General features: G+C 30.0%; 1 protein-coding gene and 2 pseudogenes across 1 annotated transcript; 2 read left to right on the top strand and 1 right to left on the bottom strand.

The window, feature by feature from the left end:
- Window positions 1–694: 694 nt before the first annotated feature.
- LOC149878214 (uncharacterized) lies at window positions 695–2,686 on the bottom strand (annotated as a pseudogene).
- Window positions 2,687–4,770: 2,084 nt separating this feature from the next.
- On the top strand, window positions 4,771–14,858 carry LOC145193082 (signal recognition particle subunit SRP68-like). The gene is made up of 12 exons (XM_090072970.1): window positions 4,771–5,087; window positions 5,470–5,536; window positions 5,774–5,887; window positions 7,003–7,198; window positions 8,949–9,227; window positions 9,314–9,553; window positions 9,903–10,099; window positions 10,484–10,600; window positions 13,572–13,704; window positions 13,957–14,035; window positions 14,150–14,199; window positions 14,615–14,858. Exons 1-8 carry the CDS (start codon window positions 4,994–4,996, stop codon window positions 10,524–10,526), a joined length of 1,230 nt encoding a protein of 409 aa, XP_089929096.1. The 5' UTR covers window positions 4,771–4,993; the 3' UTR covers window positions 10,527–10,600; window positions 13,572–13,704; window positions 13,957–14,035; window positions 14,150–14,199; window positions 14,615–14,858.
- A 3,429-nt stretch (window positions 14,859–18,287) lies between these two features.
- Window positions 18,288–19,959, top strand: LOC149878213 (uncharacterized; annotated as a pseudogene).
- Window positions 19,960–21,849: the final 1,890 nt, after the last annotated feature.

Here is a 21,849-nt window from a genome sequence, read left to right as displayed (position 1 = left end):
TTTTTTTTTTTTTTTTTTTTTTTTTTTTTTTTTTTTTTTGTTTCGAAAGAAGTTTGAAAAGATTGACTAAAGTTAAGATTTTTACGGAGAATTAAAAAAGTTTACTTCTATCAAATGGCTTCGAATTTTTAATTATACGAATTTTCTTTAATACTCTTGGAAATTTAGTTGCGAATGCCTTTTACAAGTTAATTACCTAGGGTACAGGTGGGGGCTACAGGTTCTTCTTGGAATCTTTTGAGAAACTTTTCCTGAAAATGTTTACCAAATCATTGTGCGCGTAGATCCTTTTTTAGTTATCGTTATGCTTACTATCATCTCCATATAATTTTTTAGTTATCGCTATGTTTACTATCATCTCCATGTAATTATCCCTACTTTCTAAGAGCTTTTGAAGTGCGTTGTTTAGCTTGGAAAAGAGTAGCTTGAGTTTATGTTCTAACCCTTCCTCCCCTTCCCTCTCCCCCTCCCCCTCTACACACACAAACAATTAAAAAAACAAACACAGTGGTCAGGAAATGCTTTACTGGGAAATACAGAAAGAAAAAAAAATCTTGATTTCAAAAACTGTAAAAAAATTTAAATATCGTTGAACTAACAAAACGAAAAAGTAAATTTTATCTTACATTATCATTTCAACGAAAGTCAGTTTGCCAGTCAGGTCCTTTTTCAGTCTTTCTCTCGACACTAAACATTACAGCATACCTTCACAAAGTAGTTCAGATATTGATTGTAAGAGTAAAAACTGATAGGTACCAGTACAGTCTAATCTATAAGCAATATGAAAAAATGGGGGAAAAAAAAAAAAATTCCCACTCCACGAGCAGCAAATACACCCCAAATCATGATTTTTTTGTCAAGTTTTACTGTGGCAACTGTGTACTCTGGATTATATGGTTCACCTTTTTTTTTTCCAGATATTTTCTCGATTATCATATTGTAGTACGAAAGGTGATTCATCTGTCCATATGACACGTTTCCATTGATCTGAAGTCCAGCTTAAATGATCTCTGCACCATTTTATTCTCTTAACACGATTCTTATCGTTTATAAAAGGCTTTTTTGTTTTCCACCCTGAAGTAAACTCTTCACCTATCTTTATTCTTGCAACAATTGTATTGTTACATAAGTGTTCATAGTTTAAGTTTTGCTTTATCTGACTCACTGATATCCTACGATCTTCATCACTTCCCTAACAATCAATCAATCTTCTCTTTCTGTCTTTTTTCGCTTTCTTCCTGATCCTGACTTTCTGCTAATTGAATTTCGAGAAATGGACAAAACTCTGAACTGTAGATTTTCCAAATCCAACTTGAAACTTTACGCAAAGACCAATCTGCATTGCGTATTTGAATTATTCTAACTTTATCAAAGTCTGAAACGTGTTTTTTCCTAAATTGGTAAATATTAATTTTAACTGATAAACAAACGATAGTTCAAACTAAATACTAAAGTAGGGGAGACCGGGGCTAGTTGCAACAAACTTTAAAAAAACTGCATTTACCTCCTTAAACTTTAATATTAAAAATTTTTTTTTTCAGAATTATAAAATAGATCTTAGTGACATATTAATCCAACATTGATAAGTGTAATATAAAACTTAGTTATTCCGCAATAGTGAAATAAAAATGAAAAAAAGATGTTGCAACTTACCCCGCATCGGGGCAAGTTGCAACAGTGAACGGGGTAAGTTGCAATACAATACTCTAAAAGTATAAGCCTTGCAGAGTTCACAAAAAAATTACAAGTTAATCTGTAATTTCTATTTGGCAACAAAAATTTAAAACAAAAATTTTATGATGAAGATAAGTTTATATAAGTTGTATATGTATATAATATATATGAAGTATATGTGTATTTATTTATGTATTATACATTATATATACAAATGTATGTTATATGTATAATATGTATAAATTTATATATATAAATTTATACATAATATACATATAAGATACATGTATAGATACATAATATGTAATACATAAATATATATACATATATATTTATGCCTCATATATATTAGTTACATATACAACTTACATAAGTTTATCTTTATCATAAAACTTTTATTTTCGTTTATTGTTACGCTGTTATATAAAGTAAACGTCCATTATTTTGGAAAAAACTAGAAAAGTGCGTAAAATTAAAAAAAACCCGCAGCTAATTTATGATTTAACTTACCCCAAGCAATTTGATGCAACTTACCCCATAATCACTCTAACCATTTTTTATAATTATCTATATTAAAAAAATCTATTTTTTTTTAGCTTTTCGTGTTTGAAAAAGATTTTTTTAACTTACCGTGTTTGAAAAAGATTTTTTTAACTTTATTATGGTCATATACCTGAAAGTTTAAAGTAAAACCCAAAAAAACCCAAAAAAACCCAAAAAAACGAAATTTAGAATTTTATATCGAAAAAAAAAATATCTATAACTTTTGAAATTTTTATTTAATAACTGTAAGTTTTTTACAGCTGACGTGTTAAAGCTATAGTTATATTATTTAAAAAATATTTAGGAAAAATTTATAAAAACCATTCTTTAAACCGTAATGTTGCAACTTACCCCTGTTGCAACTAGCCCCGGTCTCCCCTACTATAAGTATGAATGTCTCATACCTATGTAATGGTTGAATTTTTGTAGTAGTAAAATCAAAAGTATCTAACTTTGCCATTGTTGCCATTTAGTTATATTTTCTAATTACACAAAGTTGCTAAAAAAATTAATTTAAATAAAATAATATAAATTTTTTTTAGTCAAAATGTCATTTTGAAAAGTTAAAAACAACTTTACTTTGCCAAAAAACAATATAAAATCACATGTAACACTTTATAATGAGGAAAACTTTAATGGGAAATAAAAAATATGTTTAAGATATTCTTTTTTAATTGTTGTTAAATTGCGGGCTAGATTCCTGAATCGTACCAGTACGACTTAAGAAAAAATTTTTTGGTTTTACCAACTCTTACCAGACGTTGCTTTCATTCTAATTTTTAGGTCATAAATATGCCACAGTTATCAAATGGAAACAAGGAGATCTAAGCATATCACTGAAAATATGGAGAAATGAGTTTGTTGAACAAGTTCTCAATTAAGAATCAAGCTTTTTTGGACTTACTGCGACTAAGCTAAAAATTCTCTATGGCAACGCGTCCTCTTAAACCGTAATTACGCAACGTCACTATACCGTTTAAGTAGATTCTGGTGTTTCCCGCGTGGAGTTGTGTTGATCACGAATTTTGGGAGCTGCGAGGGTACGAAGATAGATAAAAGTTTTGCCTGCACTATGTTTCCCGAACTTCACATTATGAACTAGGTTGAGCATGGTAGACGATTTCATCAAGGAATCAGTAAAATGTCTTCATCTGAATCATTTGAAACAAAATATCAACAAAATTGGTGTAAATTTGATAATAACAAGCTGATACCTCTTTAGTCTCGCTTAAGACTGTAGTTCGGCCCATTTTGTCCTGGCAATTACCATAACTTACTTTTAATAAAAAAAAAAAAAAAAAGAAAACAAAAATTATTCTCTGGATTCCTAATAAAAATCGCTTTCGAATGAATTCCAAGTTTCTCACTCAGCGAGCAAACGGGGGAAAAATGCGAAGAGACCATCGCGATGGTCTCTTCGCATTTTTCCTTGGAAAAATGCGAAGAGACCATCGCGATGGTCTCTTCGCATTTTTCCAAGGCGGTGCATCGCCTTGGAAAGTAAATTTTTAAATTTTTTTTTCGAAGGCACCAGAATGAAAAGTAGGCTTCGGGCCTAGAATATTAAAAATACTTACAGTATATGTAAAGGGATTTTTTTAAATTAAACGTTGGCTTCTCATTATCTCCGATTGTGTTATTGACCCTTTCTAAGGGCCTGTTTATATGGAAAGCGGGCTGGCTCGGCAAACGAGCCAGCCCGTTTGCCGAGATATCGACGTCATCAATATTTTAACTTAATTTTATTTTGCGTTTATATGAATAAACGAGCTAGCCCGGATAGCGAGATCTCACTGTTTTTTGCCGAGATCTCGGCAAACGGGCTGGTTAATTTCTTATATAAATTTGTACGCATGCGTATAAACTCTTACATTTTTTAAATTTGAAAGCTTCCGCGTAAAATAATAAATTTAATAATAAAACTGACAACTTCCGTGTACTTAAAATTTTAGTTGTTTTTCTTTTATATTTACCAAAGATCCAGTATCTTTTAGGTAATATAAAGTAATAGCTAATTTTTTTATCTGCTGATAGAGCTCTAGAGTTAGGCGAAAAAGGGTCAGGAGATAAATAAGGGCTTAATTCTGAAACCAAATTCATGAAAAGAAACCGTGAAAGGCTAAAATTTGTTTTCCATACATCATTGGGAGCTACACCAGTTATTATATTATGCCACCATAAATCAGTTCTGCCAGTTTTAAACCAGCAACAAAGATTTTTTCTTTTAAGGCACCTCTCTCTTGCTTGTTTTATTTTTTGAAGTGATTGTGATCGTTTTCGTAAAAGAATAATATTTAAAAATTATCAAATCTAAATTTGTAAAGCTTATATAACACAATTAGGCTTTTAAGAAGCATTATTTGTGTTATAATACCAGTTAAACATATTGTTAAAATGCAATGTTTTTTTTTTTTTGTCGCTAGCCGCCATCTTTAAAGTTATTATTTTACCGAAAAAGAGGCCAGCCCTGCTAGAAAAAGCCAGGCTGACCTCGATATCATTTTTTATTTTTTTGGCAAAAAATTCATATAAACACTATTTTAAAACTGGCTCGTTTTCCGGGCTAGCTCGGCAAACGGGCTAGCCCTTGTCCATATAAACAGGCCCTAAGAAAAAAAACCTTAAGTACACATTATTGACTTGAAATAAGTCACGTGGTTTTATTTAGAACTTCTCTGGTCTAAATATTTTAACGTGTTTATATAAAATGGTAGCTTTTTGGGTTCCTATTTACAAGATTACAGTTTAGTCTTATTTTTAAAATTTTAAAAATAGCATGGATGTGGATATGGAAGTGGATAATGCCCCACAATCTGTTAAACCAGATGATATCGTTAAAGAAGTAACGGAAGAGCAATATACAGTTCACAGTATCTTCTCTCACAAAACACATTTTTAGACAACACTTATTTATACTTATTTTTTGGTGGTTGTTCTCCTTCTAAATCACCATAATAAAATTTTTGAATACTGCTGCTAACATTTTTTTTTAATTGCAAAAACGTCTTATCAGTAATGAAAATTTTTACTTGATTATTTTCTTTTTTAAACCATTTTTAATAAAACCAATAAGGTTTCTGCATAGATTAGAACTATATTTTGAATAAAAAAAAGCATATTTCAAATTTTTTTTCTATTTCTTTCAACGTTAACAAAAAATATTAAAAAAAAAAAAACTCAGAAAGAAGCCAGGTTTTGTACTTAATTATAAGATAAATTTTTGAGATAAACTTTTCTTAACAACAAACCTAGTTTTACCATTTATCAAGGATGCCCAACAAAGTCATGGTATGCGCCATGGAGACTATCAAAGATACAGGTGCATTTACATTGTGTGTTTTTTTAAAATGCTTTTGTAATTTTCTTTTTTTCTTGTAAATGAGCAACCAGTTAATGCTTAACGCTAATAAAATTTGATTACCAATTTAAATTATTTCTTAAGTACTCTCTTGAGTATATTTTTGTATGCAAATTTGACTTTTTTTATTTTCATATTGTGCATCTGTAATAACGTTTGGTTTGACCACAAAAATGATTGAATTAAATTTAAACTTAGGCAATACTGCTCAAGAAAGTTAAAAAGAATTAGAAGTTCATTGGATTTCAAACTTGGTACCAGACATGGTTATAAAGGGAAACAAATTACAGAAGATGTAGTTACAGATTCAAGGTTTTTTCATTATTTTTTAAATGCAGTACAAAGATTTATTAGAAATTTAAAGATAATGGGACAATATGAATGTAAACATAATAGTTGATCTCTTGCTCATTGTGCATAGTTTTACAATTTTCTTAAACATTTTTCATTTAATAAATCATAAATTATAATAGTTAAGGTTACAAATAAAAATTATCAATTTTTATTAAATCTATACTGTAGCTTTGACATTGTGTAAGAGGGTGCAAAAAACCGAAGGGTTATTAAAGTTTTTGTTACTTAAATCAATATTTTTAAAATTAAGAGCAAATTAATAGTGGAGTGTATGTTTTCTTATATAATTTACTAACAAAAAAAATGTTGCTAAAGGAAAAATAGCATTTCAAAAATCAATTTTCAGATTCAGAAGTCAAGCTTTAACATACACTTTACTGATTAAAAGAATACAGGTACTTTTAACTGGATCTGAATTCATAATAATTAAGTTTTAGTCCCACTGAGTTAATTTTTGAGTTCTGTTGTGTTAAAGTTTGGATACTTGTCAACTTGTAGTCAATGTAACAAATGGTCCTACAAACTTCTTTGCACAGCAAAATAGTTATATATCCTACATATAATATTTTTGGTATATGAACCTTTCTCATGGCATTAAGGTGCTCAAATAAAATATTTGATTGATTAGAATTTTCTTTAGACTTTCCAAAAGAAAATAAAGTAACACCAAGTTTGAAAATTTTGGACTGTTTCAGTAAACTATTTTCATTAATCTGTAAAGCAATACAATAATTGCTAGAAAAGTCATTGAATACAAGTTAATTATATTTTACTTATCAACCAATAGGACTTCATAAATTGATAAAAAGGTGCAATTTACAGTGTTTGCTTAAAGTAAAAAATCAAAATGTAAAATTTGTATTATAAATCAGTCAAACAACTTTATTGTGCGATGTTAAGATCTATTTTATAATTTATAGCCATGATCTATATTCATGAAAGTTATTTTTAAAAATTTTTTAGAAAAATAATTTTTACCCCAAATAGTTTAAGCAAAATGTTTAAATAACTGTAATGCAGCAGCTCAAACCCTTGTTTTTGTGTTCTTACTTACATTTTGTTTTTTTATATAGGTACTTACATATTCTTCTTGTTGAAGCTGAGAGATGCTGGAGCTATGCAATGGAGTTGAAACTTTGTGCAAATACAGAGCCACGAAAGCGATTTCACATGATGCGAAAGTTGACTAAAGCAGCTAAGTATGCAGAAGAGTTACATAGAGTTTGTGAAATGGAAAAAGTAGAGCCCAGAACAAGATTAGAAGCACAGGTTTGTTTAAAAAAATTAGAAATGCAGGTTGAGAAAAGTTACAAAGCAAAAATATAAAAACTTTTCTTTAAATAAGTAATAATTTCTTTTCAAATAAAGTTTTTTTTGTTGAGAACAAGTATGAGTAATGAAAAAAGTTTCAATATCAATAATAACGTTTGCTGCTAAAATTTTGTGATTTTTTTTCTGATCATTGTTATCATGGTTGGATTTTACCATGGCAGAAGATATTTTTCATGGCAATGTTATCATGCATTGTTTTAATGCAAAAGCAATTTATCACTATTTCCTAAGGAATATTGTAAAGCCCAATTTATGACTTAATGTGACAATTTGTAAAACCCACTGTTGATGATACCTTTGCCAAGAATGTTGTCCATAGATGCTTTGGATTGTTAGCATACTTCATATTAAATTTTAATCTAATGTTTCTCTACTTCTACAGCATATGGAACTCTCTCTCTTTGTCAATTTTTATTTTCTAATCAGCTTATATATGCCTCACATCAAACTTCTTTTCTAGGTTTTCTTTGTTCTGTTTTTTTTTTTCACCTAATTCTTTTCATTTAACCTTATACAATACTTTATCAAACACTTGTACTCCTGGTACATATCATTTATTTTCCTTACAATAAAATCTTTTACCTATACTGACAGTCAAGCCTTTGATCAAAATGTCATTAAGTAGTCTTAAACTGTACAACCACTGTTACACATTGAAAATAAATATTCACTGCTTTTAGTTGTGACAGCTAGTGGTAGTAGTAGTAATAGCCATTTTCCTGCAGACCTGCAAAATGTAAAAATTGGAAATAGTGTTGCAGTTTCTGTACTTGAACTTAAAAATAAGTCGTTTTTTTTAGATTTAATTTTTAGAATAATGGAATGTGGTTGTAGAAAAAAAGTGACACGGTGAGCGGTGATATCTATGTAGTACAGCATAGAAACCATTGATGATAAACAGTACTTGAATAACATGTCGACAGTTTAAATAACAGTGTAGAACAACTAATACACAGTATGCAAAACTGTAAAGCTGAAACAACAGATTTTTGGCAATCAAAATATGAGGTTTAATTCTCTATGATGAGAATTCACATCAAAGTTTTGAAGCTCATAAACCACCCCTAAATCAACTGTGGTATATCTTACTCAAAGGAAAGTTTTTTATAGAGTGAGACTCAACATTTTTGAAACATGAGGTTGTTAAGTAACTAGCAACAAAAATAAAAAAAAAAGATATTTTAGAAATATGAAATTTTGTATTTTATATATCAACAACAATCACTAGTGTCCTTTTTTCACACAAATCATACAAAACAAAAGGAATTTAATAGTAACAAAATCTCTTAATTAAAATTTTTAGGTAGAAAAACAATTTTAACACTACACAATCAAAAAAAAAAAAGTTCTAAACGAAAAGTTCTAAAAAATAAAAATTCTAAATTGCAGCAAAGCTGCAGGTATTAAAGATATCCTAGCAAGCACACAACGTTAAAACAACGTTGAAATAACGTTGATCAACGTTTTGCTGAATCAGTTTTTGCACATGTTTGAAAAAATTTGTCAACCTTGATTATTGAAAAAGTACAATAGTTTAAAAAAACTTATGGTTATTTGTAAATTTTAGTTTTCTTAATTTTACTAAAAAACTTTCTGTTACTTGTAAATTTTAATTCTCTTAATTTTACCAGGTTTTTTTTTTAATTTGGGGTTTCACAAGGTTGAATTTTACGTATATTAAATTTAGGCTTATAGTTACTGGATGACTGCAAATTATAAATTTGAAATTCAAGATTGGAAAACTGCTGTGGATCTTTATTCATCATCTCGTTCAATTTATGAAAAGCTTTCTAGTGCATTTTTGGATGAAGCTACTCGAATGTTGTATGCTCAAAGAGTTGAGGAAATAGGACCCAATATACGTTATTGTGCATATAATCTTGGACAAGGTGGTATGGATATTAATGATCTAATGAAAATGAAGTCTAGTGCAGCAGGACAGGATTTGTTATCTGCAAAAATTGATGTATGTTTCTAAATGCATTTTTCAATAAAGTAATAACCTAACAATATAAATTTAATTTTTAATTTTTAACATAATTTTTACAATAGGCTGCAATCAAGCAAACTCGTGAAAAGCTTGCATCCTCATTTGGTGACATTACTTGGCGGGGTAAAAGCGTTCCTATACACAACGAAAAAGCTCGAGTCTTTATTCTTCATTTACAAGAGAAAGACAATGAAATGGATAGACAAAGTACTTTTGAAGGAAAAATGGAGCTCTTTGACAGTTTACTGATGGAATGCAAAGATGCATTGCAGGCCATAAAAGAAGAAGTTGGAAATGAAATGGTAATATTACTTTATTTTTTTTATGAGGTTTTTATTCTATTTTTTTTTTTATCAAAATGTTAATTTTATCTTCTAATTAAAATATATGTGATTTACTGTTTAGTTTGATTTCAAAATATTTGATATAAACCATTCTCTCTTTCACTCTTAAATATCTTTAATCTTTAATGCAGAACTATCCAGAAATTAACTCAGTGTCTATTACATCATTTAAACTTTGTTATGTCTGAGTTTTCTTATCAGTACTTATAGCCTGTTTATCTCCTGCATATAATAACCTAATTTATATTTCTTTTCCAACACATTCACATTGTGAATTTTAAATGAAGTGTTATATCTTATACAATAGTCATCAAAGAAGAAGAATGAGACAAGTTTAAGTCATCTTCAATTCATCAAGATGTACTTATCATATTTACGTCAAAACTTGATGATTGAGAGAAATATCTGCATGATAGATTGGATGAAAGAAAAATTGCCTGTTTTGATTGGTGTACCAAAACAAGAGATAAAAGGCAAAATAACTAAACCTGAAGATTTGATCAGGTAAAAATTACTTGCAGTTTTTGAAAAAAAAAAAAAAAAAAAAAAAAAAGCAGAATATATTTAGTTGCATTTTTTGTTGTTGTTGTGTGTGCATGTGTGTGCATAGTAAAGCTATTTTAAAAACATTTGTTGTTTGTTTTAATAAAATGTAATAATTGATGAAATAAAATCTATTACTTAATTGTTAAAATTTCTGTCGTTGAGCTTAAAAACTGAAATTTTAGCAAACACAGAAAAAATAAAACTTTTAAAATTTTTATTCTTTTTCTCTTTCTTTCAAGTAGGGTTTCTTTTTTTCTCTCTCTCAGGTAGGGCTAGTCTGAGTTAAGTTTAAAAATAATCATTACTGTTAGATGACAAATTTTGTATTTGTTTTTAATTTAGGCTTTATGATGGAATCATCTTAAGTTTAACTGAAATTAGCTAGTTGCAAGGCATTGAAGTTGATGAAAAATTGCGAGATGAAGTTGATGCTCAAATTATAGCATACAAAGGATTTAGGTAATTTTCATAATAGGATAGAGTAAAATTGGTCAAACAAATAACCAAACAATAAACACCAAATAACTTCTTTGTTTTTTATATATTTTTAAGTTTTTTTTTTAAATAAGAAATAAACACTAAAAAAACACCTTAACGTTAAAATTAAATAAAAATTGTATTTGAAAATAAAAAATTGATACTTTTGACAGAAAATCTGCAAAACTAATCAATATAAAATATATTCAATAACTTTAAAACTTTCACATAACAAGCTAAAAGATATTCTTTACATAGGATACAGAAATAAAATAAGATTTAAATTTTTCATTTTTTTTCAACAAAAAGGTTTAGAACTCATCACAAATTGCTTTGGGAAACATGTTTTTGTTGCAGAGCCAAGTGTTTTAGATTCTTACATGAGATGCCCGAATGGAATTCTTTCTACATTTTTTGCATTCAATTTTCTTCTTTTGGCTACAGGTGGTTTAAACTGTTCTTCATCCTTAGCTAATTTTTACCAGAGTTTTGTAACGAAGTTTGCAGTTTGAGAAACACTTAATTAATTTTGATGTTTTTTTTTTATTTTAAAGCAAATTTATCTCTATTTCATATAACACAAAGATAGTTTAAAAAAATTGATTATAAACAAAGAAAATACATTCGCAAGTAGAAGTAAGAAAATTCATTTTGGACGAGTGGATTAAAAATAGTAATGTTCCATTTAATTTGCTAGCAAAAAAGTTCAAATAAAAACTATAAGTCTTATCATCAAAAAGTTAGATACTTAGTAAGAAAGTGGAGAAACCAAGAAAAAGTTCCGTCAAGTTTAAAACTTGATCAAAAAGTGATCAGGGGGATTGATGCAAACCCAGAATACTCTGTTTGGGATATTAAAAAACTGGTATTCCCAAGTTGACAATCCAAGAAATCAACAAGAGGTAGGGCTATAAGACATACAGGAAGCAGAAATTCCCTGGAAGATCCCAATAGCAATTCAGGCCAAAAATGCAGTAAGTTCTACTGCAAACTCGGCTGTTCGACCCATGACCCACTTGGCTGTTTGCTCCGATGCCAGCAATTTTATCCAATCCCAAAAGGAACAAATCCTGATATTCAGCAAAAAGTAGCATTAAAAAAATGCTACTTTTTGCTGAATATCAGGATTTGAAAAAAAACTTAGTGAGAGAGTTATGGTTTGGTTTTTAGTTTGTGTGGTTTCAAAACTCAGCCATTTTTCACAAATGAAAACATGAATTCTGGTGTTTATGTGAAAGAGTGTTTATAAAAGTAATTTATGGTTATGATCCAAAAGCGAGATGATCCGTCTGTTTTCTAGCCTGTTCTTTCATCTTGTCATTGCTAAAGAAGTGAAATCAAGTTGCATCAACAAAATGGTATCAAACTTACCTAAAAAACATAACTCTAGTAAATAACTTCTCAGCGACAACTTCGTCCAGTTGAAAAATTTTGAGCAAACATGAGGTATGAGCTACATTAAAAGGGAAAAATTGTAGCAGGCAACAATCAATTCCACCAAATTTGGAGTTTGGCATCATGAAATTTTACAAAAACTGCTGTCTGAAAGCTCATATGAGACTAAATTGAGATAATATTGTGATCAGCTCAAAGATGATATTTTCTTAAAGCTTTGCTGTATTTGGAGATAAATTTGCTTTAAAACAATAAAAAATGATCAAAGTTGATTAAGTGGTTCTCGAAATATTTCAAAAACTTCATAGATTATTATCATTTCATTAACAGACTTTTTCAGCCAGATTGAGTTGGTTTGCTTCTCTTTTTTTGATATGGTCAATAATAATGAGTTCTGTGATACTTTGGCAAGCAACTATTGGATTATTAGATTGCCTAGAATTTTTTACATGAGACTGTCTTTTCTCATAAAAAACTCATTTTCCATTTCTTTTTTCATATTCTCATGTAGTGTTCTATACTTGTCAAACCTCAAAGTTGCTTTACTTGTTAAAACAGAAGCTGCTATGGTTGCTTCAGAAAATGATGGTAAAGGCTGTGTTGTTGGAAATTGGGTTTAAGAAATTGGTTAATTAAAAAGTTTCTGAGATAACAAATACCTGTTGATTGATGCTCTGAAATAACCCAATATCTTGAAAATTTTTGATAATCTACATAACGTGTAAGACATTTGCCACTCTCATACGCCTTTTTGAGCAGCAGAGGAAAATTTTATAAGTTCTTATATGTTTTGTTTTTCTAATACTTGTTAAGATAGTTAATAAAATAATTAACTAATAAAATAATTAACTAATTGAGTGATTGTTTTATCAGAAAACATTTGAGTTTTATTTTTTCTGATATTTTATTTAACTTTTTACTTTAAACCGGAAAAAACTTTACCATCGGAATTGAAATTGAATTTCCTGCAATATATTGTTAACATTTACTTTACCTGGATTTCGGTTCATAAGCTTTTACGTTCGCAAATCAAAAAAAAAAAAAAAAAAAAATTTAAACTTTCTTTTAAACTTTTATACATAAAAAAAAAGACCGGAAGTTAACAATTACTTTGACATATTCGAATAGGAGGAGATAATTCTCTTTCTACTGGTGTTCTTTTTTTTAAAACTATCCTTAGTCGTGCCGATTTTATTTCATTATTTTGATAAATGATAGAAAAGTTAGCGTGATCAGTTTGCGCCGATTTTACTCAAAGCTAAATTTATTGAGGTTATAGTTAAGATTTTAATCTAAAAAGCATATGGGCAAATTGTAGATAACGAAGTAAGAATTTAAAAATTGCATTACATTAAAATCTCAAAACGATAACGATTATTTCGATGTAACAAACTAAACAATTTCCGATTATCTTTCTATATTTTTCTGTTTGAAATTTTTACGATTTATTAAATATCTTTATTTCTTAATGATTCGTTGTTAGTATATTTATCATGGTATGTTTCTTATGGTTTTTGACTGGTTTTTGATTGGTTCTTTTTTATTTTATTCTCCCTAGATGTTTCTATATTGCGCAATCATACCAAGTCTTAAAAAAGTGGGTCGAGACTGTTTCCTTGTATGATCGTGTAATCACCTACGCAGCAGAAGCTACGTCAAAGTTAAAGGCTTGCAACAACCCATTTCTTAATGTAAGTGCCAGGATTTTCTTTCAACTTTATGACCTCCTGCCTCAGGATTTGGTGTTATTGTTCTTGATCATTGCTACTATCTGCTAGGAGCGCCTTCACAGCCTCATCAAGATCTATTATTTTGACTCATTAAGTCAAAATGATCTGACAAGGGGATTCGGATAAGCTCAGTAATTTATTCCTTTAAAGTAAAAATTCTTTAAGTAAATAATTTGAGCTTTTAAATAGGATTGCTGAATTTTCTTGCCATAGGTTCTAGTAACAAAAATAGAAGAACTATCGGAAAACGCCCAAGCGCATAAATATTACGCTCATGCTGCCAGTATATTAGGTAAGTTCATTTGATCAATTCACAAGTAAGTAAAAGTTTATAAAAATGGTAAAATTTATTGAAAGTTTAACTTAATTTATCTTCATGAGCTTTTTGGGTTTCTCAATTTTCTAGAATCAAATGAAGTCGGATTGGATGTAAGCAAACTTACTTTGGCCGATCAGGTATGTTTGTATAATTGAAGACCTCAATGGAAATACCAGCGATGTCACATTTTTCTTATTTTGAGAAAATCATATTTTAAAGTTTTAAACATTCCGTTGTTCCTTTGTATACTGTTTCATTTCATCCTTTATAAGGACTGAGATGCTCTTTTTACTTGATGATTTTAAAAATATATCAAATAAAACATGCTTGTTTGAAAAACAATAACAATTTAAAAATTTTTAAAATGTGGCTGGTTTTTCCACTGAGGTCTTCATATGGCATGCATTTACATGGTTTTTGTATATATATTAAATTATGTATAAGTTGGTTTTTTAAATGTCTTTCGAAAGTGTCTGCTAAATTGTGACTTACGGTTTCATTTCTGATTTTAAATGCTGATGTTCTGCTATAAATATTTTTTCCTGCTGCAAGGTGCTCGCTGAACGATTAGACGTGTATCAAGAGTATCAGAATGTCCAAAAGAAAATCAATCTTATACGCTTCCCGCCTGAACCCCAGCCGTTACCTTGCAAGCCGCTTTTCTTTGATCTTGCTTTGAATCATATCGATTTGCCGAATCTTGAGCACAGGTTAGAGAAGAAAGCTGAAGGTGGTATTAGTGGTCTCGTTAAGGGTTGGTTTTGGGGAAGTAAATAAAATAAAAAATTAAAATAAATAATTTTTAATGTTGTCCTTAGGAAAATGTTTTTTTTTTTACAAATTGAATCCAAAAAATTACCTTTGAAAGGATTTTGTTTGTCCGTATCGTTTATTCACTAAAGGCGCGTGATGCATCATATTATGCGTGATGCATAAATGTAGTACGTGATGCATATACACGGCGTATATTCAACAAAGTCCAAGCCCTTTTGTATCATACTTAGAAATTCTTAAGGGTTGATCTCCCTGAGAACTGGAGGCAATGCAGTGATACTTAGGATTATGTGCAACAATTTTTTCAGTAAATGAAACTTATGTAGCTCTAAGGATGAAGGCAGGTTAAGAAATCTGCAAACAGATAAATTAAGTCAATATCAATTGTCTTGAATATCTACCGAGATGCAAGGATCCTACATGACATCTTTTGTCAGTTAACTTGGCTAAAATTTTTTCTGAAACCACAAAGTAAACTTTGTAAGGATTTAATGAATCTTCTTGAACAAATCCTTAGATGAATTAGTAAATTGCGGTCGACCAGAAATTTTAAAAGTAAACGATAAAAGAAGACTTATGTTTTTTTTAAGGTGACCTGCAATTCTCAGACAATTTTCATATTAAAATATTTAACAGAGGTACGTTCATGAGCCCAGGTATTTAAACCAGGCACAAGAACAAAATTGGGTGGATGGACTAAAAAGAGACTGATTAACCAAATTTTAGACCGACTATCACGATCTGGGGATCTATAAGCAATAAAGAAACATCTGATTTACAGATAAATCATGCAAATATTCACAGTATTTCTACATAGTTATGAAAAAATAAATAAAAACTGAAAAAAATAGTGCAACTAGTCATACTTCAATTGTCCTTCTGCTAAAGGATCTTAAGTGAGTAGTTATATGGTGGCCCGAAAACATCCAAGGAAAACATCTATCTGCCCTAGTGAAAATCTGTCTCCCCACCCCGCTTCGGTTGGACGTGAACCCCAGGTTGGGAGACAATGGTTTAAGTAAACTTAGTTCAGTCTTCTACAGCCTTCTCTTATATTGTACAGCCATCTCTTCCATTATATCGGCTTCAAAATAAACGGATGGAAGTGCGGCTGCACAACGTACCAACGGACTTCCTCCAACTCGGGTTATTTAAGGCATGTCTGGCTTTTATCAGTGTTCGTTTGTACCACTAAACATTTATTTTGAGCATAACTTTTTTTGGCAAACAATTCACTAAAATGAACGTTACCAGACAAAAGTTGTTAAAAATTAAAATATTAAATTTTTACGACATTATGGCTTACAACGGATTTAGTCTTTTCTGAAAAAGGAGAATATCTTTAAAAATAAACAAAATGATCTCCAAGCACAACTTTTTAAGTAATGCTCAGTCTAGTACACTTCGATAATTGTTATTATCCACTTCTACAACTAGTGATTTGTGGCACGATTAGAAAATCCGACGTTTTTTTATAAACTTCCGGCGACGCCCCTAACGCGACTAAAAAGAGCTATCATCGTTAACGGCACTTTGAGCAATAAAGTTGATAAGCGTATTTAAGATATTTTTTTGCCTGGTGATCAAATTTACCATGTAATCAAATTTACGTTTTATTTTACATGAAATTTTAGATTTTTAAAGATTTTGTAGCTGTTTCAAACAAAACAAAAATCGTTTTCTAGTTTGAAAGATTTACATGAAATATGTTAAACCAGTTGTCTTGTTGCTATGTTTATCTTTTTGTTTTTGGTTTTTACTTGAAAATGATTTTAATGTTTTATTTAATCTTTTCGAATTTTTATGATTCATTTTCTGTGTAATATACTTGGTATATGTTGCAGATACATTCATGCATACATACACACACGCATACATACATACATACATACATACATACATACATACATACATACATACATACATACATACATACATACATACATACATACATACATACATACATACATACATACATACATACATACATACATACATACATACATACATACATACATACATACAAACATACATACATACATACATACATACATACATACATACATACATACATACATACATACATACATACATACATACAAACATACATACATACATACATACATACATACATACATACATACATACATACATACATACATACATACATACATACATACATACATACATACATACATACATACATACATACATACATACATACATACATACATACATACATACATACATACATACATACATACATACATACATACATACATACATACATACATACATACATACATACATACATACATACATACATACATACATACATACATACATACATACATACATACATACATACATACATACATACATACATACATACATACATACATACATACACACATGCATACATTAATACATACATTCATGCATTCATACATCTAAGTTGTTTATTTTTCAATTAGTATACAAGTTTTGTGAAATTTTCATTTTTTAGCAAATGTAATAATAATAAGTAACATGACAAGTTTTGAAAGTACAAGGAAAAGTTGCAAAATCCAAATGTTTTTCATCAATTATTTGTCTTAAGTCAACCTTGAGGTTTTAATTGGTGGTGGGTCTAAATAAAACCTATACAAATATAAGAGAGAAAATTTTCTAATTTCTTCCTTGAATTCCATTCCATTTTTTTTTTCAATTATATGATAACTAGATTAGATTGTGTATAAAATGCAAGGTGCTGGAATAATACGGACAAACCTTGTTTCTCATGGGACAACGAAAAATAAATATCAAAGCACTCTTCAAAATGCAATATATGGGAATGAGATAATAATATTAAGCAGATTGTTAAAGTAAGAAATGATAATATTAAATACTAATCGATGGCTCCACGCAAAATCGGACTATCTGCAATCCCCGCGGAAAACAAATTTGGCATATCTGCTTTCTCCGTATAAAACAAAATTGGCATATCTGCAATCTCCGCGTAAAACAAAATTGGACTATCTGCATTTTTGCCAGATAAATTTTTGTACTATCTGCGTTTTTCGGGTGCATAAACTTTTGGTGGTGTTTCTTTAAATATTTGAAGTTTTTTATAAAATTCTTTAATTTTTTAAATAATAGCGATTATTTAAACATTTATTAATAGCGATTATTTAAACACAAAACCTTGATCATAACTTGATCAATGGATCCATTCGGAACTCCGTCTCGTCGGATTTTTCTCGGTTTTTCGGAGTTTCGGAGTTCGAGAGAAATCGAAAAACCTCGACGGAACTTCGACGAGGTTTTTAAAAAACATCAATTTTTACTCGTAAAATAATTTAATTTTTATTTTATTTCTAGGCTGCTTTTACAATAGTTCATGTTGTTTTCAAAATATAAGTGTTTTCTTTGTTCAATATCAACACAAATTTACATCGCAAAGCAATTAATAATGCACAGTGGGACAGGTGGTGGTGGTGGAAAAAACCTCAAGAAAAAAGCTTATTCTATTCCAAACCATATAATAGAACATACTCGTACTTTTCCATTGTACTATTTCAGAAACTCTTTTGATTACAAAAGTTGCGAGAAAATAGATTTAAAACCATCCAGTTCCAGACCAGTTTTGACTAAGATATCGTTAAACTATCTTCTTGCCAAGTTGAAAGCTCTTGATGGATACTCGATTAGGTCCATAACTCAATCTGAAACACTAAGAATGCTTTTTGAAAATTATGGGCATAGTTTGCCCAAGTCAGCGTCCACAATTTCAGAAAAAATGAAGATGTTTCATGCTCAAGCCAAATGTTTAATGATCGCTGAATTGGGTGCATTGAAAGCAAAAGGAGAAAAATTTGGACTAACAGGTGACGAATGGTGTAGCAATAGAGGTAGAAGATACTACAATTTAAATGTTCATCACGACCGAACATACTGTTTAGGAATGGTGAAATTGCCGTCTCCTAGTTCTGCCGAAACATTAAACATTTTAATAATGCAAAAATTAAAAGAATTCGGTATAGATGATGAAGATGTTGCAGGTAAAACTACGGATGGTTGTAGCTGATGGTGAAATTGGGTACCATGTTTAAGTTTCCACATCAAATCTGCCAGAATCATTCAATTCATTTGAGTGTTTGTGATTTGCTATACGCTAAAAAAGGTTGTCGCGAAATTGTGAACAAAGAAACTGAATCGGATATTGAAACAGAAACAGAAACTGATGGAGAGACTGAAGGAGAGTTTCTTATTGACTATTCGGAGAATGAGATTGAATATGAAGAAAATATCGAAAAAAGTCTACAGAAACTTCGAATACTAATTAAGTTTTTAAAATATTCATCGTTTCGATATGAAGTTCTTAAAAGAATAATTGCTCGACAACTGCACTAGATGGAACAGTGTTTTTCAGGTGATCAAAAGATTTTTGTACTGCTTAGAAGCTGTAAAAAAAACACTCGAAGAACTAAACTGCTTAAACATGTTAGATGATATTGACTTGGATTTCTTAAAATCGCTGTCTGACTTATTGGAAGTCATTGCTGACGCTGCAGTTAGATTGGAAAAACCAAATACAACAATTTTGGAGTGTGACATCATTATGGAAACGTTAGTAAGGAAATTGAAGGTTGTAGAAACTGACATCAGTTCTAATTTTGCAGAGGCGTTAACCTCCAGATACGAAAATCGTAAAAACATTGTGTTGGTATCATTAAGTCGTTATTTGCACAATCCCGATTTTTTTTAAAAATAAAAACCACACATTTTTTTACGCTTCCAAAAAAGATATTCAAGTTTATGCTGCAAAATTATTTGATAAACTATTTGCAACAAAAGAAAATAGTCTCCAAACAAAATCAGATGATTGCGCTAAAAGCAAACAAGAAGAACCATCACTATCGACATCTTTTTTTGTCGAAATTCAAGAAGTTTTATATCAAAATCAGTCAACAGCTAAAAAGCCAAAAAAAGTCAAGACCTTCACCGATCAGTTAAAAGAATAAGAAGTAACTGGTGTGAAATCAGAAGCAGTTTTGAAATTTGAACTAGCCATCCACAGAATTCAAGCAACTTCCTCGGAAGCAGAAAGAGTTTTCTCCTCGTCTTCCAGATTTGTCACAAAGTTTCGTAGTTCACTTTCTGATAAAATGATAAATGTTTTCATCTTTTTAAAATATTATTTTAAAAGATCTTCAGAATAAATACTTTTTTAATATTCTTTTTTTAGTTTTTACTATAGGTACCCCATGAAGTCTTTATTACAGAGCACCGCGGAAGGGCATTTAACTGAAAGTTCACGCCTTCTTCCTAACCGATGCTGGTTAGAAAGCCATTTATTAGATAAAACTTGTTCGTTAAAAGATTGCGATAAGAAAAATATTTAAGTACTAAGGAATATAAAAATATAATTTTTTTAAAAATTTATTATAAATTATAAATCGAAATATATAAAAATAAAAAAATTAAATATAAGAACAATGTTTAATTATCAACTAGATAGTTTAATTTTTTAATTTATAACAAAGTTTTATCGAAGCTCCAATTTTTTCTCGACTCCGACGGAGTTTTTTCTTGACTCCGGTTTTTCTCGATTTTGGATCCTCTGCCGATATTTAACCAAACTTGACAGAAGAATATGATTACATGTGTGGTAATGTTTGGAATGTTGATATGAAGTGGTTACGAGGTTTTGTAGATGAACAATTGAAGCTTATATAATTATTAGTTTTTGTGGGTTACAAGTTATCACTAATCGGCATTTTTTTTTTATTGCAATAATATTGCAATTTCAATTGGCCAATATTGCCAATCGCTTGCAATGGATTGGCAATTTATTGGGCAATAATATCGCATTATATTGTAATATTGACAATAAAATTAAGTTATTATTATTGCAATATTGACAATAAAATTGCAATAAAATATAATTAATTTGACATGCACCTAGCTTTTTGAACTAATCAGACAACACAATTTAGGTGTCAAATGCGGCAGCTGTACACCCTAGTTACATAATATAATATGCAGTGTAAGACAGGGTGTGCAGAGCAACTACATTGGATCACCTGAACAATGTTTAAAATAGCATTATAAATGAGCACAAGTACATTCCTGGAGTATCTAGACAATATATCCAGCCGCAGCGCGTCAATCAGTAGCGGCAACGCGTCCAGCAGTAGCGCGTTAAGCGAATAACGTCTACGAGCAGTGCGTCCAGTAGTAGAGCGTTTAACAACAGCTCCGAAAGTTTAACATTGACGTACACTTTAAATTCATATTAAATGCTAACTCTAAAAAATCAAAACGACAACAAAATTTAGAATAAAATAGATTGTGTATCTGTTTAACACAGAAATATAACACATGCACAAAATAACTCAAAACATATTGTAAACACAAAATAGCTAAAATCGCTCATGACCCCGCACCACAATAAAAACGTCACTAATTTGTTTAGTCTTTACCAAACTATTTTTTACTACTTTTATTTCTTGAAAAAATTGATTAATACTCGCTCGAACAACACGCCAGTTGTAAGTCTTGAAAACTTTGTCCAGTGCACCTTTAACTTCCTGCACTTCTTCTTTGTCCATATGAATGGGTGCAGTTGGTCCATTTGGTTCACAAGTACGCGTGCAAGCAAACTCCTTTCCAAATCGCAATACAATAAATTTTCTTGAGAAGCTAAACGGCTCTCGTTTTTGAATGTCATTTAATTTAAAATCGGCATCAAAACCAGGATACACGGTCTAAAAATTGTAATACAGATGAGTTCGGATTTAGTAAACAATCTGGTTTAGTAAACATATTTTAATGCACGGTCAAATTAAGCTACCTAACATATGTAAATGTGCCACTAGGGTGTTGACATTTTGGTATCTCCAGTTTCCAATATAAAAAACAGATGAACTTTGGTTTGAAAGTAGTTGAAATGTCATTGGTTTTATTTAATTTTTGAAAAAGGTCACCCACCATGACTCTTGATTACACACTGTCTGCCATATGAATTACTT

The sequence above is a fragment of the Hydra viridissima genome, unplaced genomic scaffold (genome assembly GCF_058129835.1).
Source record: "Hydra viridissima isolate aposymbiotic clone 2 unplaced genomic scaffold, HvirCarnegie_v1 scaffold_15, whole genome shotgun sequence".
NCBI lineage: Eukaryota > Metazoa > Cnidaria > Hydrozoa > Anthoathecata > Hydridae > Hydra > Hydra viridissima.
The sequence above is the reverse complement of the archived record's forward strand: the minus strand, read 5'-3'. Positions and strand labels throughout refer to the sequence as shown.